This window comes from Hemiscyllium ocellatum, chromosome 17 (genome assembly GCF_020745735.1).
Source record: "Hemiscyllium ocellatum isolate sHemOce1 chromosome 17, sHemOce1.pat.X.cur, whole genome shotgun sequence".
Lineage (NCBI taxonomy): Eukaryota > Metazoa > Chordata > Chondrichthyes > Orectolobiformes > Hemiscylliidae > Hemiscyllium > Hemiscyllium ocellatum.
This window is the reverse complement of record NC_083417.1, coordinates 35,144,496-35,157,973: the sequence shown is the minus strand read 5'-3', so window position 1 is coordinate 35,157,973 and position 13,478 is coordinate 35,144,496. Positions and strand designations below refer to the sequence as shown.

At 39.6% G+C, this 13,478-nt stretch overlaps 1 protein-coding gene across 4 annotated transcripts in view; it reads right to left on the bottom strand.

Moving 5' to 3' along the window:
- The window catches only part of ankrd27 (ankyrin repeat domain 27 (VPS9 domain)), a 93,281-nt gene that overhangs the window by 44,339 nt on the left and 35,464 nt on the right, over positions 1-13,478 (bottom strand). For all 4 annotated transcript variants that reach the window (XM_060837663.1, XM_060837664.1, XM_060837666.1 and 1 more), the window contains 4 exons: positions 12,289-12,367; positions 9,025-9,157; positions 6,656-6,748; positions 1,701-1,828 (listed from right to left, as the gene is read on the bottom strand). In XM_060837663.1, coding sequence (XP_060693646.1) covers positions 1,701-1,828; positions 6,656-6,748; positions 9,025-9,157; positions 12,289-12,367 — 433 coding nt within the window. The remainder of the gene's footprint in view (positions 1-1,700; positions 1,829-6,655; positions 6,749-9,024; positions 9,158-12,288; positions 12,368-13,478) is intronic.

The following is a 13,478-nucleotide window of genomic DNA, read 5'->3' as shown; positions in this document are numbered from 1 at the left end:
CCACAGTAGGCTCATGCAGAAAGTTAGGAGGTATGGGATACAGGGAGATTTGCCTGTCTGGACACAGAATTGGCTGACCGAAAGAAGACAGCAAGTGGTAGCGGATAGAAAGTATGCCGGCCTGAGGTCGGTGACCAGTGGTTTTGGATTGGTAGTGCTGGAAGAGCACAGCAGTTCAGGCAGCAACCGAGGAGCAGCAAAATCGACGTTTCGGGCAAAAGCCCTTCATCAGGAATAAAGCAATGGTGTCCCACAGGGAAATGTTCGAGAGCCTCTGCTCTTTGTAGGCTTTATAAATGACTTGGATGAAGAAGTGAAAGAGTGGGCTAGTAAGTTTGCTTACTAAGGTCAGTGGTGTTGTAAATAGTGTCGAGCGCTGTTGCAGTCAACAAGACATTGACAGGACGCAGAGCTGGACTGAGAAGTGGCAGGTGAAGTTCAATCTAGATAAATGCGAAGTAATTCATTTTGGAAGGTCAAATTTGAATGCTGAATACAGGGTTAAAGACAGGATTCTAGGCAGTGTGGAGGAATGCGAGATCTTGGGATCCACTTGCATAGATCCCTCAAAGTTGATCGGGTTGTTAAGAAGGCGTATGGAGTTTTGGCTTTCATTCACAGGGGGATTGAGTTTAAGAGCAGCTCTGCAAAACCCTGGTTAGACCACATTTGGAATAGTGTGCCCAGTTCTGGTCACCTCAGTATAGGAAGGAAGTAGATGCTTTAGAGGGGGTGCAGAGGAGATTTACAAGAATGCTGCCTAGATTCGAGGGCTTGTCTTATGAAGACAGGTTGAGTGAGCTAGGGCTTTTCATATTGGAGAGAAGTGACTTGATGGAGGTGTACAAGGTAATGAGAGGCATAGATAGGAATTGATATCCAGAGATTTTATTCCAGGGCAGAAATGGTTGTCACGAGGGGTCATAATTATAAGGGGATTAGAGGAAGGTATTGAAGAGAGGTTAGAGGTAGGTTCTTTACACTGTGTGGTGGGTACGTGAAATGCACTGCCAACGGTGGTAGCAGAGACAGAGTCATTAGAGACAGAGACATTTGAGGCGACTGCTGGAAAAGCATACGGACAGCAGTAAATTGAGGTATGTGTAGGTTTGGTTGATCTTAGATTAAGATAAATGTGCAGCACAACTTCATGGGCTGAAGGACCTGCACTGCTCTACGTTCTATGTTCTTAAATGTATCCATGAAGAATTTTGTTGAGACCTACCAGACTCGTCAGTGCTCTGACCAAGGTCATCACACTTGAACATCAGCTTGGTTTCTCTGTCTGCCAAGGCTACATGATCTGCTGAGCATTTCAACATTGGCCGTTTTTGATTTACTCTAGAGTGCTTTCCTGGCAAATGACTCCTATTAAATATCACCACCCAGAGAGCCTTACTGGAAGGTAACAATGTGGAATGAACTCTTAAGCAATCAAGCTTCATGTAAAAGAGGTAACTTTATTTTCACATTGCATTCTTGATGTTAACACAAATTAGATGACCATTAAAGGAATTGGCATCCTAATTTTCCGATTGGGAAGATAGCAAGTGGTGTGTCAAAATATTGTCACCAAATCTCTTAACATCATACCTGGACTAGGATACCATCTAGATATTTGTATTTTTAATTTGAAAAGACATTATAATATGTTGACCAAATATCAGTAAGCTTCTCCAATTATTTAATCACCACCTTACCCTGATACAAGTTTCTCGCAGCTATCACAGAAACAGAGGGGATGGCACATCTTTTGAACGCTGTCTTCGTCAGCTTCACCTTGACTTAACAATGCTTCCACTTCTGCTTGATTACCAGCTGCAATATGCTGCAAACACAAAATCAAAAACTTTGCAGAGAATGGAAACAACCCAGGAAATCTCACCTTTTATTTTCATTATTTTACTCCCCTCCAAACAATGTAATGCATGTCCTCTGATGAAAGGAAAAATAAAAAGCCAGCCATTGTGTTTTCAGATCTCTGCTCATTTGTGATCAAGCCCTTCTCTGACTTGGTATCTACAGTTCCATGAGAATGTTTGAAGTGCCTTCAGCCATTTTACTAAATTGAAAGAGGTGTTTGAAATGTTGCATGCTTGCTATTCCAGTTAACGAAAGGGTTTAACCTGTCTTATTTCCTTGAAGGGAATCACCTCTCTCAGCTGAATGCTGGAGTAGAACAGCTGATTGAAAATAAACAAACATTCATCGTATGAAAAACTATATCTACAATGAAGCAGTAATACTATAGGAGGAGTCCATGTTAACTACAAATGATAAACGTAGAACCGAAGACCAGCTGGTGAAAGAATAATGAAGTGCCTTTAAAGAAAGGTGATCATGTGGAGTCAAAAATCCTGAAAGAGGGCAAGGTAGGGCAAACCATCCAGAGCTCCATAGACGAGGGGGAAAAAAAAGTGTACAAGTCCTTGGCAGGAAGGATCAAGAAAAATCCTAAAGCTTTCTATAGCTATATCAGGAATAAAAGAATGACTAGACTAAGATTAGGGCCAATCAAATTGTGGGAAATTGTGTGTGGAGTACAAGGAAATAGGGGAAGCACTAAATGAATATTTTCATCAGTATTCACACTGGAAAAAGACAACAACATTTTTGAGGAGAATACCAAAATACAAGCTACTAGATTAGATAGGATTGACGTTCACAAAGAGAAATTAGCAATCCTGGAAAGTGTGAAAATAGACAAGTCCCCTGGGCCAGATGGGATTTATCCTCTGATTCTCTGGGAAGCCAGGGAGGAGATTGCAGAACCTTTGGCTTTGACTTTGAAGTCGTAGTTGTCCACAGGAATAGTGCCAGAAGACTGGAGGATAACAAACTTGTGCCCTTGTTCAAGAAGGGGAGTACAGACAACTCTGATAATTGTAGACCAGTGAGCGTTACTTCGGTTTGGGTAAAGTGTTGGAAAAAGTTATGAGAGATTGGATTTATCATCATCTAGAAAGGATCAATTGATTAGGGATAGTCAACACTGTTTTCAGAAGGGTAGATCACGCCTCACAAACCTTATTGAGTTATTTGAGAAGGTGACCAAACAGGTGGATGAGGGTAAAAGTGGTTGATCTGGTGTACATGGATTTCAGTAAAGCATTTGATAAGGTTCCCCACGGTAAGGTATTGCACAAAATATGGAGGTACGGGATTGAGGGGGATGTAGCAGTTTGGCTAGCTGAAAGACGACAGAGGGTGGTGGTTGATGGGAAATATTCACCCTGGAGCTCAGTTACTAGTAGCGTATCGCAAGGATCTGTTTTGGGGCCACTGCTGTTGGTCATTTTTATAAATTACCTGGATGAGGGTATAGAAGGATGGGTTAGTAAATTTGCAGATGACACAAAGGTCGGTGGAGATATGGATAGTGATGAAGGATGTTGTAGGTTATGAAGGGACATAGACAAGTTGCAGAGCTGGGCTGAGAGGTGGCAATTGGAGTTTAGTGTAGACAACTTGGATTCACTTTGGAAGGAGCAACAGGAATGCAGAGTACCATGCTAATGGTAAGGTTCTTGGATGTGTAGATAAATGGAGAGATCATGGTATTCATGCACACAGATCCCTGAAAGTTGCCACCCAGCTCGATAGGACTGTTAAGAGAGCATTGTGTTTTAGCCATTAGCAGTCAAGGGATGGAGTTTCGGAGCCATGTGGTCATGTTGCATCTGTACAAAACCCCGGTGTGACTGCACTTTGAGCACTGCGTACAATTCTGGTCACCACATAATAGGAAGAATGTAGAAGCTTTGGAAAGGGTTTAGATGAGATTTACTAGGATGTTGCCTGGTATGAAGGAAAGGTCTTATAACGAAAGGCTGAGGGACTTCAGGCTGTTTTTGTTAGACAGAGCTGAGATGTGACTTTATTGAGACATATAAGAGAATCAGAGGGTTAGATAGGGTGGACTGAGAGTGTCTTTTCCCTTGAAATGGTGATGGTTAGCACAAGGGGACATAATTTTAAATTGAGGTGTGACCAATGCCAGAGGTAATTTCTTTACTCGGACAGTAGTAGGGCAATGAATGCTCTGGCTGCAATAGTAGACTCACCAACTTTAAGGGCATTTAAATCATCATTGGATAAACATATGGATGAAAATAGAATATTGTAGGTTAGATGGTCTTCCCATTGGTTTCACAGGTCGGCGCAACAGAGGGCCAAAGAGCCTGTACTACACTGTAATGTTCTACATAGAACATGAATCAAAGAAAGGATGCACATTGAAGAGGTCAGATAGATAACACATGAGAAGCATGCCTCAGTGAATATAGAGTAAGTGGAAGTAGTAAAAATATTCAGGGAAAATTCTGTTTAACGAATTTGAGGTTTTTGATGATGTAACAGACAGGGTTAATGAGAGTAATGTAGTTAGTGTGTGAATGTACTCTGTAATAAAGACAGAGAACATAACAGCGCAGCATAGGCCCTTCAGCCCTCGATGTTACGCCAGCCTGTGGAACCAGAAGCCTATCTACCCTACACTAATTCATTTTCACCCTGACAGTTGGTGAGTCCACTACGGTTTCAGGCAGTGTGTTCCATGCCTCTACTACTCTGAGTAAAGAAACCACCTCTGACAGTGGTCCTACATAAGCATTGCTGCCTCACAGTGCCAGAGACCTGGGTTCCATTCCCACCTCAGGCAACGGTCTGTGTGGAGTTTGCATGTTCTTCCAGTGTCTGCGTGGGTTTCCTCCGGGTGCTCCGGTTTCCTCCCACAGTCCAAAAATTCAGGTTAGGTAAATTGGCCATGATAAATTACCCATAGTGTTAGGTGAAGGAATAAATGTAGGGGAATGGGTCTGGGTGGACCTTTTGGGCCGAAGGGCCTGTTTCCACTGAGTAATCTAATCTATATCTATCACTCCCAATTTAAAGTTATGTCCCCTTGTGCTACCCATCACCATCCAAGGAAAAAGGCTAGCACTATTCATCCTATCTAACCCTCTGATTATCTTAGATGTCTCAATTAAGTCACCTCTCAACCTTCTCTCTAGCAAAAACAGCCTTAAGTATCTCAAACTTTGCTCCAAACTAGGCAACATCCTAGCTAATCTCCTCTGAATCCTTTCCAACACTTCCACATCCTTCCTATTATGTGGAGACCAGAACTGTACACAGTGCTCCAAGTGCGACCACACCAGAGTTTTGTACAGCTGCAACCGGACCTCATGGCACCAAAACTCAATCTCTTGACTGCTCAAGACTAATACACCGTATGCCTTCTTAATGACCCTATCAAGCTGGGTGGCAACTTTCAGGGATCTATGTGCATGAACACCATGATCTCTCTACTCACCTCCACCACCAAGAACCTTACCATTAGCACGATACTCTGCATTATTGTTGCTCTTTCCAAATTGAATAATCTCACACGTTTCCACATTAAACTCCATTTGACACATCTCAGCCCAGCTCTGCAGTTTATCAATGTTCCCCCGTAACCTGCAACATTCTTCAGCGCAGTGCACAATTCCGCCAACCTTAGTGTCATCCGCAAATTTACTAACCTATCCTTCTACCCCCTCATCAGTCTGGGCGGAACTAAGAAGCAACGAAGAGCAGAAAGCATTAGTAGATACTGTCTTTCAGTGACTTCAATCTCTGTAGAGACTGGGCAAACATGTGCAATAACGTGAAGCCAGATGAATTCCTAGAGTATGAACAAGTTGGTTTTTTAACCAGAACATTGAGGAAACAATAAGGGAAAAGGCTATCCTACATTTAGACTTGCGCAATGAGAAGAGTTTAATTAATAACCTTACTGAGAGAGATTTTCCAGGAAGAAGTGACCACAATGTGACAGAATGTTTCACTTGGAAGAAAATAACATGGTCTGAAGCTAGGTATGACCAGCAAGTTGGCTGCGACAGATTGGGTAATTTCATTAAAAAGCATGACAGTGGATAGGCAATAGTTAACATCTAATATTAAAGGTGCAAATACATGCACTGAAATAATTATACATTCCTTTCTGATGCAAACATACAGAAGGAACATTGGAAGCAGTTTACAATCAGCAAAGGAGGAACAATTGATCGATTATGGAAGGGAGAAATTGGGTATGAGAGTAAACTTACAAAGGACAATAGAAGTGGACTGTAACAGCTTCTACAAATTTAGTAAAAATAAAGAAATTAGTGAATGTCAGTCCCTTACAGCCTGAAATGGAATAATTAATAATTCAGAACAAGGAAATAATTGAACAATTGGTAGAACAATTGAACTATTTTATTTCCATCTTCACCGTAACAATAAGTTCCCAGAAATCCTGGGGAAACAAATATCTATTGGGAAGGAGGAACTGAAAGAACTTGGATTCAGTTTAAAAAAAGATGGAGAAATGAATTGATTTGAAAGCTGATAAATCCTTGTGGTCTTATAATCCATATCCCAGGACAATGAAAAGGAGGTGGACATAGAGATTACAGATAAATTGGCCATCATCTTCCAAATTCTGTAGATTCCAGAACAGTCAGACAGAATTCATTTTGAACCACAAAAGTTTCACTTTGAATGAGAACTTTGTGAACTTTTAAAAACATGTATCTAAGCAAAAATGTTTCAGGCTGCTACCATGCAGTTACACAATCACTAAACAGCTCATAACAGAATTGTAAAACAATTAATTCAGATTTACCTCAAACAAGAAATCAATTGGAGTTGCGGACAACTGAGACAGCAAATTCATCCTCTCTCTAAAAAAGACTTTATCATTTAGGTCTCCTGATCCCTAAAATTAAAAGGACGATTTTTAAAACAAGACAGTTTGTATTTCAATTTGCAAAGTTACATTTTATGTGCTGTAATTCATGTAAGATGTAGGGCATATGCACGCAACTTAAAAACTGAACAGACATCAAGCACTCGATAAAAATCTTAGATCTGTTAAAAATACCAAAATATCTTTAAATATTCAAATCCCTCAGAGCATCAAGATTAGCTTTACAACTAGTTATTATGTAAACATATCCTACGGCTCAGTTATTCTGCATATTGACCTGTTTTGCGATCACTGTTCAAGTGACAGCGGCCATTTATGACCTCAAGAAGAGTACAAACTACCTACAATGAGACCAGTGACTTCTGGCATGGTTTTTCACCTTGTTGGATGTTAGTTTAGTTCTGGGGATCTATAGATATCTGGTAACAGTGATCAAGTGTAGTAAGCAGCCAAATGTACTGAAAAATCATTGCATTTTACTTGTTGGTTTGCTGATTGAAAATTTAAAAAAATTAACTTCCTGTACAGTTTATAAAGAGGGTGACATAACAGATGAGAATATGATGGAAGTTAAAATCCTAGACATTGACAAAACCAAGGAATTGTCACTTTCCCAATTAGATAATTAGCTTCACTCAGTGGTTCTCCAGCGATGGCTATGACTTAGCACATTATTAAAACCTCAAACACACTTCTAATCAACTAGGCACATCTTTTTTGCGTAGCATTACAGTTTAAAATGCAGAAGTTCAAGTGATTCTAAAGATTCAGTTTCACAGAGATTACAATGGCACACCCTGTGGAGGAGCAAGGAATTAACTTCTGACTCCATGTTTAACTGAGTGTATGCATCACCAGAAGTGGTTGCCTGCTTCATTGCTTTGATGAAGTTGAACTCTAACAGAAAACTGGGGCCAATATTTTTCCAAAAGTGCACTTGGTGTTGAAATTTATAACAAGAAATGAATTTAGTTGCTTTGAAATATAGATAAAACAACTAATATTTTACTAAAGAACAGTTCAGTTGGTAATTTTGTTTAGCAAGTGTAAATTATTGAAAACAGCACTAAGGAAATATTTTTTAAAAACATTTTCTAACATAGAACTTTCTCAGCCCAAACCTCATACTAGCAATAATCTATCCTTTTTTATATTTAAATATTAATAAAGAAAATCATGGGCATGGAAATGGCAATAGCAATTTATGATTATAATTTCAATAGAAGATCAGTGCTAAGGAGATCATTTCGACAAAACTACCCCTCAAGTTATTTGTGAATACAACATGTGTGTATCCATATTAGTCACACGGCACACAACACAGAAACAAAGAGTCAACAGCAATAATGGGCCATTCAGCCCTAAACCTGCTCCAACAAGATCATGGTGACCTAATCATGGTCTCAACTCCACTTTCCTAACTGGCAACCCGTAACCCTTGACTCTATCAATGATTAAAGGTTGAGCCTATAGTACATTCAATGACCTTACGTCTACTGTTCTCAAGAAACAGAATTTCAGAGACTAGTAATTTTCAGAAAAAGAAATGCACGTCTCAATATTAAATAGTAAACCTCCTTCAAACTTTGGCGCCTAGTTCTAGATTTTCCCTCAAGGCGAAATATGATCTCAGAATTGACCCTGTCAAATCCCCTTAAGAGGTCATATATTCCAATTAGATCAATCTCTCATCTTCTCAACCCCAATGCCTATTGGCCCAAACAGTTTGAATATGTTCTAACTTTATCTTTACTGGTATCCGGTAACTCCACGCAATGATCTGTTACTGTTGCCCCCCCAACAACTATTTCACATGTATGCAAATCTAATTTTCCATCATCACAACACCAAGTTCCAATGCTTCAACATACTGCATGAGTGTTGTAAATATACTCCACTCCTCTATTCTTTACATAATGTAGTTTCCTAACAATTCCAAAGACCAAATTTACAACTCTCCCTTCTAAATACACTCTAACCTGCAAACCTTCCAGATATTTAATCAATATTCTCTCCAACTATACTCATTTGCAGATCTTAGAATCGAATATGAGTCCTAAATATGCAGGTACTTTTTTTTAAAACTAAGTACTTGAGATTCCCATTTACAAAATGCACAATCACAAATTTGAACCTGAAAACAAAAAAAAACACTAAATGTGGGAAGAGTGAATGAGTTAAATCTAATTACATCTTTTATTTTAACTGTCTCCCTGAGTAAAACAGCAAAGTGCATTAAAAAAAAACCACTGCAAAATATTTCAAAAATATATAATGGTTCTTACAGGTTGACCAAGAGTCAAGTTGCCCTGATGAATGTACTCTACCGCAGCTTCAAAGGAAGTTAGACAATATCCCAGCTCATCCTTGACCGCACTGCAAAATCTAAAATTTTTGATATAACTGAGATTGGCCATCCTGTAATGAGAAAAATGTTAATAAAAGGATTATAAAATAGTGGAAAAAACTCTAATAAATTAGATAAATTCTCTGTTTCACCAGCTACAACAATTACTTTCAACAGTTTGGAAGTTTTATGAACGAGAATTGCATCACAATTAACAGCACAGCAAGAAATATGTAAAACCACCAGTCAAGAGAAGAATTTATAATTAACTTCCCATTTTCTAAACTGTATCCTAACCACAGAATTACTTACAAAGTGGTCATTGTTATTTAGCAAGCACAAATCAGCACGCAATATCCAAAACACAAAAGAAAATATGTACGACGACTTTGGTTTAGACAAGAACACAATATGTTTGCGGTACATTTTCACCCAAAGTCTGAGTCCAAACCCCATCTAAAAGACACTGCTTCTGATAATTTTGAAGTGTTTAACTTGAATTATGTGAATCCTTAAACCTGACTCAGAGCTAAGTTAGTGCAAAGCCAACATATATAGAATCAACTAGAAACAAAAAAACTCAGCAGGTCTGGTACATCTGTGCAGAGAAAGCAGAGTTAACATTTTGGTTCCAGTGACCCTTCTTCAGAACTGATGGTAGCTAGGAAAAGGTTGCTTTTTATGCTGAAGATAAGGTTGAAGGAGGGGTAAGGAGTAAAAGATAGGTGGAGATCAGAGCCCAAAGAGAGAAGACAGGAGTGGATAATGGTCAGCCGATGAGAATAAATAGTTGTCAAATGGGGGTTATTAGTGGCTAACAGTGGATTATGTGAGATAGCAGACCATGTGATAACAAGGCCTGGTGTGTGGGGGTTGAGATAAGGACATAGAATAAGGTGCCTCAAGCCTTAATATTGTTGAACTGGATATTGAGCCCAGAAGGTTGCACAGTTCCCCAAGAAAAATGAGATGCTGTTTTTCCAGCTTGCACTGAGCTTCAGTGGAGCACTGTAGTAAGCCTGAGACAGAGAGGTTGGCCAGGGAACAAAAGGCACTGTATTGAAGTGACAGGCAACTGGAAGCTTAGGGTCTTTTTTCCCCAGACAGAGTGTAGGTGTTCTGCAAAACAGTCATCCAATTTATGCTTCATTAGCCAAACGTAGAGGAGACCACATTGTGAGCAGTGAATGCAATAGAGTAGATTGAGCGAAGTGCAAGTAAAGTGCTGCTTCACCTGATAGGTGCATTTGGGCCCTTGGATATTAAGGAGGGAGTAAGGAAGTGGGCAGGTGTCACACTTTGAGATTGCAGGGGAAAGTGGCATGGAGCTCTGGGGGTGATGTTGGAAGTGAAGGAGGAGTGGACTAGGGCATCCTTGGAGTGAATCAGAATGATCTGGACCAGATGGACCAATGGGCTGAGAAGTGGCAGATGGATTTTAATTCAGATAAATGCAAGGTGCTGCATTTTGGGAAAACAAATCTTAGAAGGAGGACTTATACACTTAATGGCAAGGTTCTCAGGATGTTGCTGAACAGAGACACCTTGGAGTGCAGGTAGAAGGATAGTGAAGGTGGCGTTTGGTATGCTTTTCTTTATTGGTCAGAGTATTGAGTACAGGAGTTGGGAGGTCATGTTGCAGCTGTACAGGACATTGGTTAGGCCACTGTTGGAATACTGCGCGCAATTCTGGTCTCCTTCCTATCGGAAAGAAGTTGTGAAACTTGAAAGGATTCAGAAAAGATTTAAGAATGTTGCCAGGGTCAGAGGATTTGAGCTATAGGGAGAGGCTGAACAGGCTGGGCTGTTTTCCCTGGAGCGGAGGCTGAGGGGTGACCTTATAGAGGTTTACATAATTATGAGGGGCATGGATAAGGTAAATAGGCAAAGTCTTTTCCCTGGGGTTTGGGAGTCCAGACCTAGAGGGCATAGGTTTAGGGGGAGAGGAAAGATATAGAAGAGACCTAAGGGGCAACTTTTTCCACACAGAAGGTAGTACAAGTATGGAGGGAGCTGTCAGAGGAAGTGGTGGAGGCTGGTACAATTGCAACATTCAAGAGGCATTTGATTGGGTATATGAATAGGAAGGGTTTGGAGGGATATGGGCCAGGTGTTGGCAGGTGGGACTAGATTGGGTGGGGATATTTGGTTGGCATGGACGGGTTGGACCGAAAGGTCTGTTTCCATGCTGTACATCTTTATGACTCTATGAATGGTCCTTGCAGAAGACTGACAAGAGAGGGGAGGGGAGTATGGGGCTGATGGTGGCATCCTGCTAGAGGTGGCAGAAATGGCAGCTAATGATCCTCTGGCTATGAATACTGGTGTATGGTGGGTGAGGACAAGGAAGACCCTATCACTATTATGGGAGGAAAGAGAGGGGGTGAAGGCTAAAGTGCAGAAGATGAGTCAAACCCAGCTGAGAGCCCTGGGGGCCATGGTGCTGAGGAATCCTTGACTGAGGAAGAAAGAGGACATTTCAGACCTTGTTAAAGTTGGCATCAACAGAACAACTGCGGCAAAGACAGAGGAGCTAGGAAAATGGAATGGAGTATTTATAGAAATTAGAGCTTGAAGATGCGTAATCAAGGTAACTGATGGGTTTGCAGTCGATATCAGTTATATCATTGATATACCAGAGGAGGAGTTGTGGAATACGACTGGACCAAGCAATGTTCCACGTACCCCACAAACAGATAGACATAACTGGGGCCCTTGGAGGTAACCATGTGCACCCCTTTGACTTGAACAAAGTGGACGGAGTTAAAAGAGAAGAAGTTATTTAGGAGTGAGGATGAGCTCGGCCTGGCAGAGGAGGATAATGGTGGATGAAAATAGTTCAGACCTTTTTCCATGAAGAAGTGGAGAGCCCCAAGACCATCCTGGTGAGGGATGGACATGTAAAGGGGTTACAAGTCCATGGTAAAGAGAAGGCAGCTAGAGTCTGCAAACTGGAAATAAATTGGCAACTAACTACTTTCTTTGAATATTTTAATGTTTTCAAGTTCAAGCAAATTAAGTCCAACTACACAAGAGATACCTTGGATGAGAGAAACAAAAAGTACCTTACTAATACTTTTCCAGAAAATAAAGAATTTAAGTACAAGCATGTAGCAAAAATTATCACTTGTGCAATGTTGTATTCCCCAAACTTGTTAATACCCCCAGAACATTATTTTGGTTTAAAGATTCATAAACATACCAGTTAGGAATTTCAGTTTTGACCAGTAGATACAGCAGAACAGGCAGCAGATCATCAGCAGACATCGAATACAAGTTAACTGAAAAATTGAAAACAAGTTTTTGGTAACCACCGCACAATTATGCTCAATAAATACAATGTACACAGACAGTCCCTGGAAATTCTGTATTTTTGAAATCCCACTCTAATAATGGCATATGTAGTGGTTTATCACAGGTTTCATGTTACATTGCAAAAGCCTCCAGAAATTATGGCTTGATGTAATTAATGACAGTCCATCTCACTAATTTCCTTGGACATTTGTACCTTCGTTCAGCACATTGTTACAGCTTTGCAACAACCACCCCCAAGATTAAAATCAATAGCAATCATGAATTTGCTCAACTTCTTCCTACTATGTTGGAATGCTATTTAAATAAAAACTTCATTATTTTTAATAAGCTTCCCTTAATTATATTGACAAGAATAAATTATATTATTAAAATTTGAAAATATCACCATAAATCACTGTCAACTGAAAATCCACACAGCGTTGGAAATCATGGCTTCATTAACTATTATCATCCTGAAGAATAAACCTTAAAGTAACAGTAATGTTAATTTTGAAATAATTCATGCTGATATTAAATTGGGAAAAGAATATAGCTCTTTCATTGGTGGAAAAAGCACATTTGTTCTAATGCTGTACTTACTGGCATTCCTTTAATCAATTTTAAATCATCCCCAGATAACTTGACTCAAACTATATGCATCTCATTTATAGATTTATGTATTCATTATTTTTAACTTCACCAATAATAATGCATCAAGCATTGTGGATGTATTGTTGAATTGGGTATGGCTCTGATGTTGTATTGCTCGCATTACAGCAGACTATTGCACATGTAAATTTATAGATATCGGCATTAAATCTGCAATTTATCACATTATACAAAGGATCAATTTTGCCATAGGGGTACTTTTATATTAAATGAAATGCAGCACATAAAACACCAAATTAGAATTGATGTCCTTCTGTATCTTAAAAATGACCCATCAATAAAGTGTCTAAATATAAATGTTTTTGAGTCATTATTTTGGTATTGAATAGAAATGAATCAAATGCAATCATAAATGTTTTTAAGTAACGTTAAGTGCAGGATCACACACCTCACAATGTACTATTTTATTGACTAAACAGAGATCTCAGT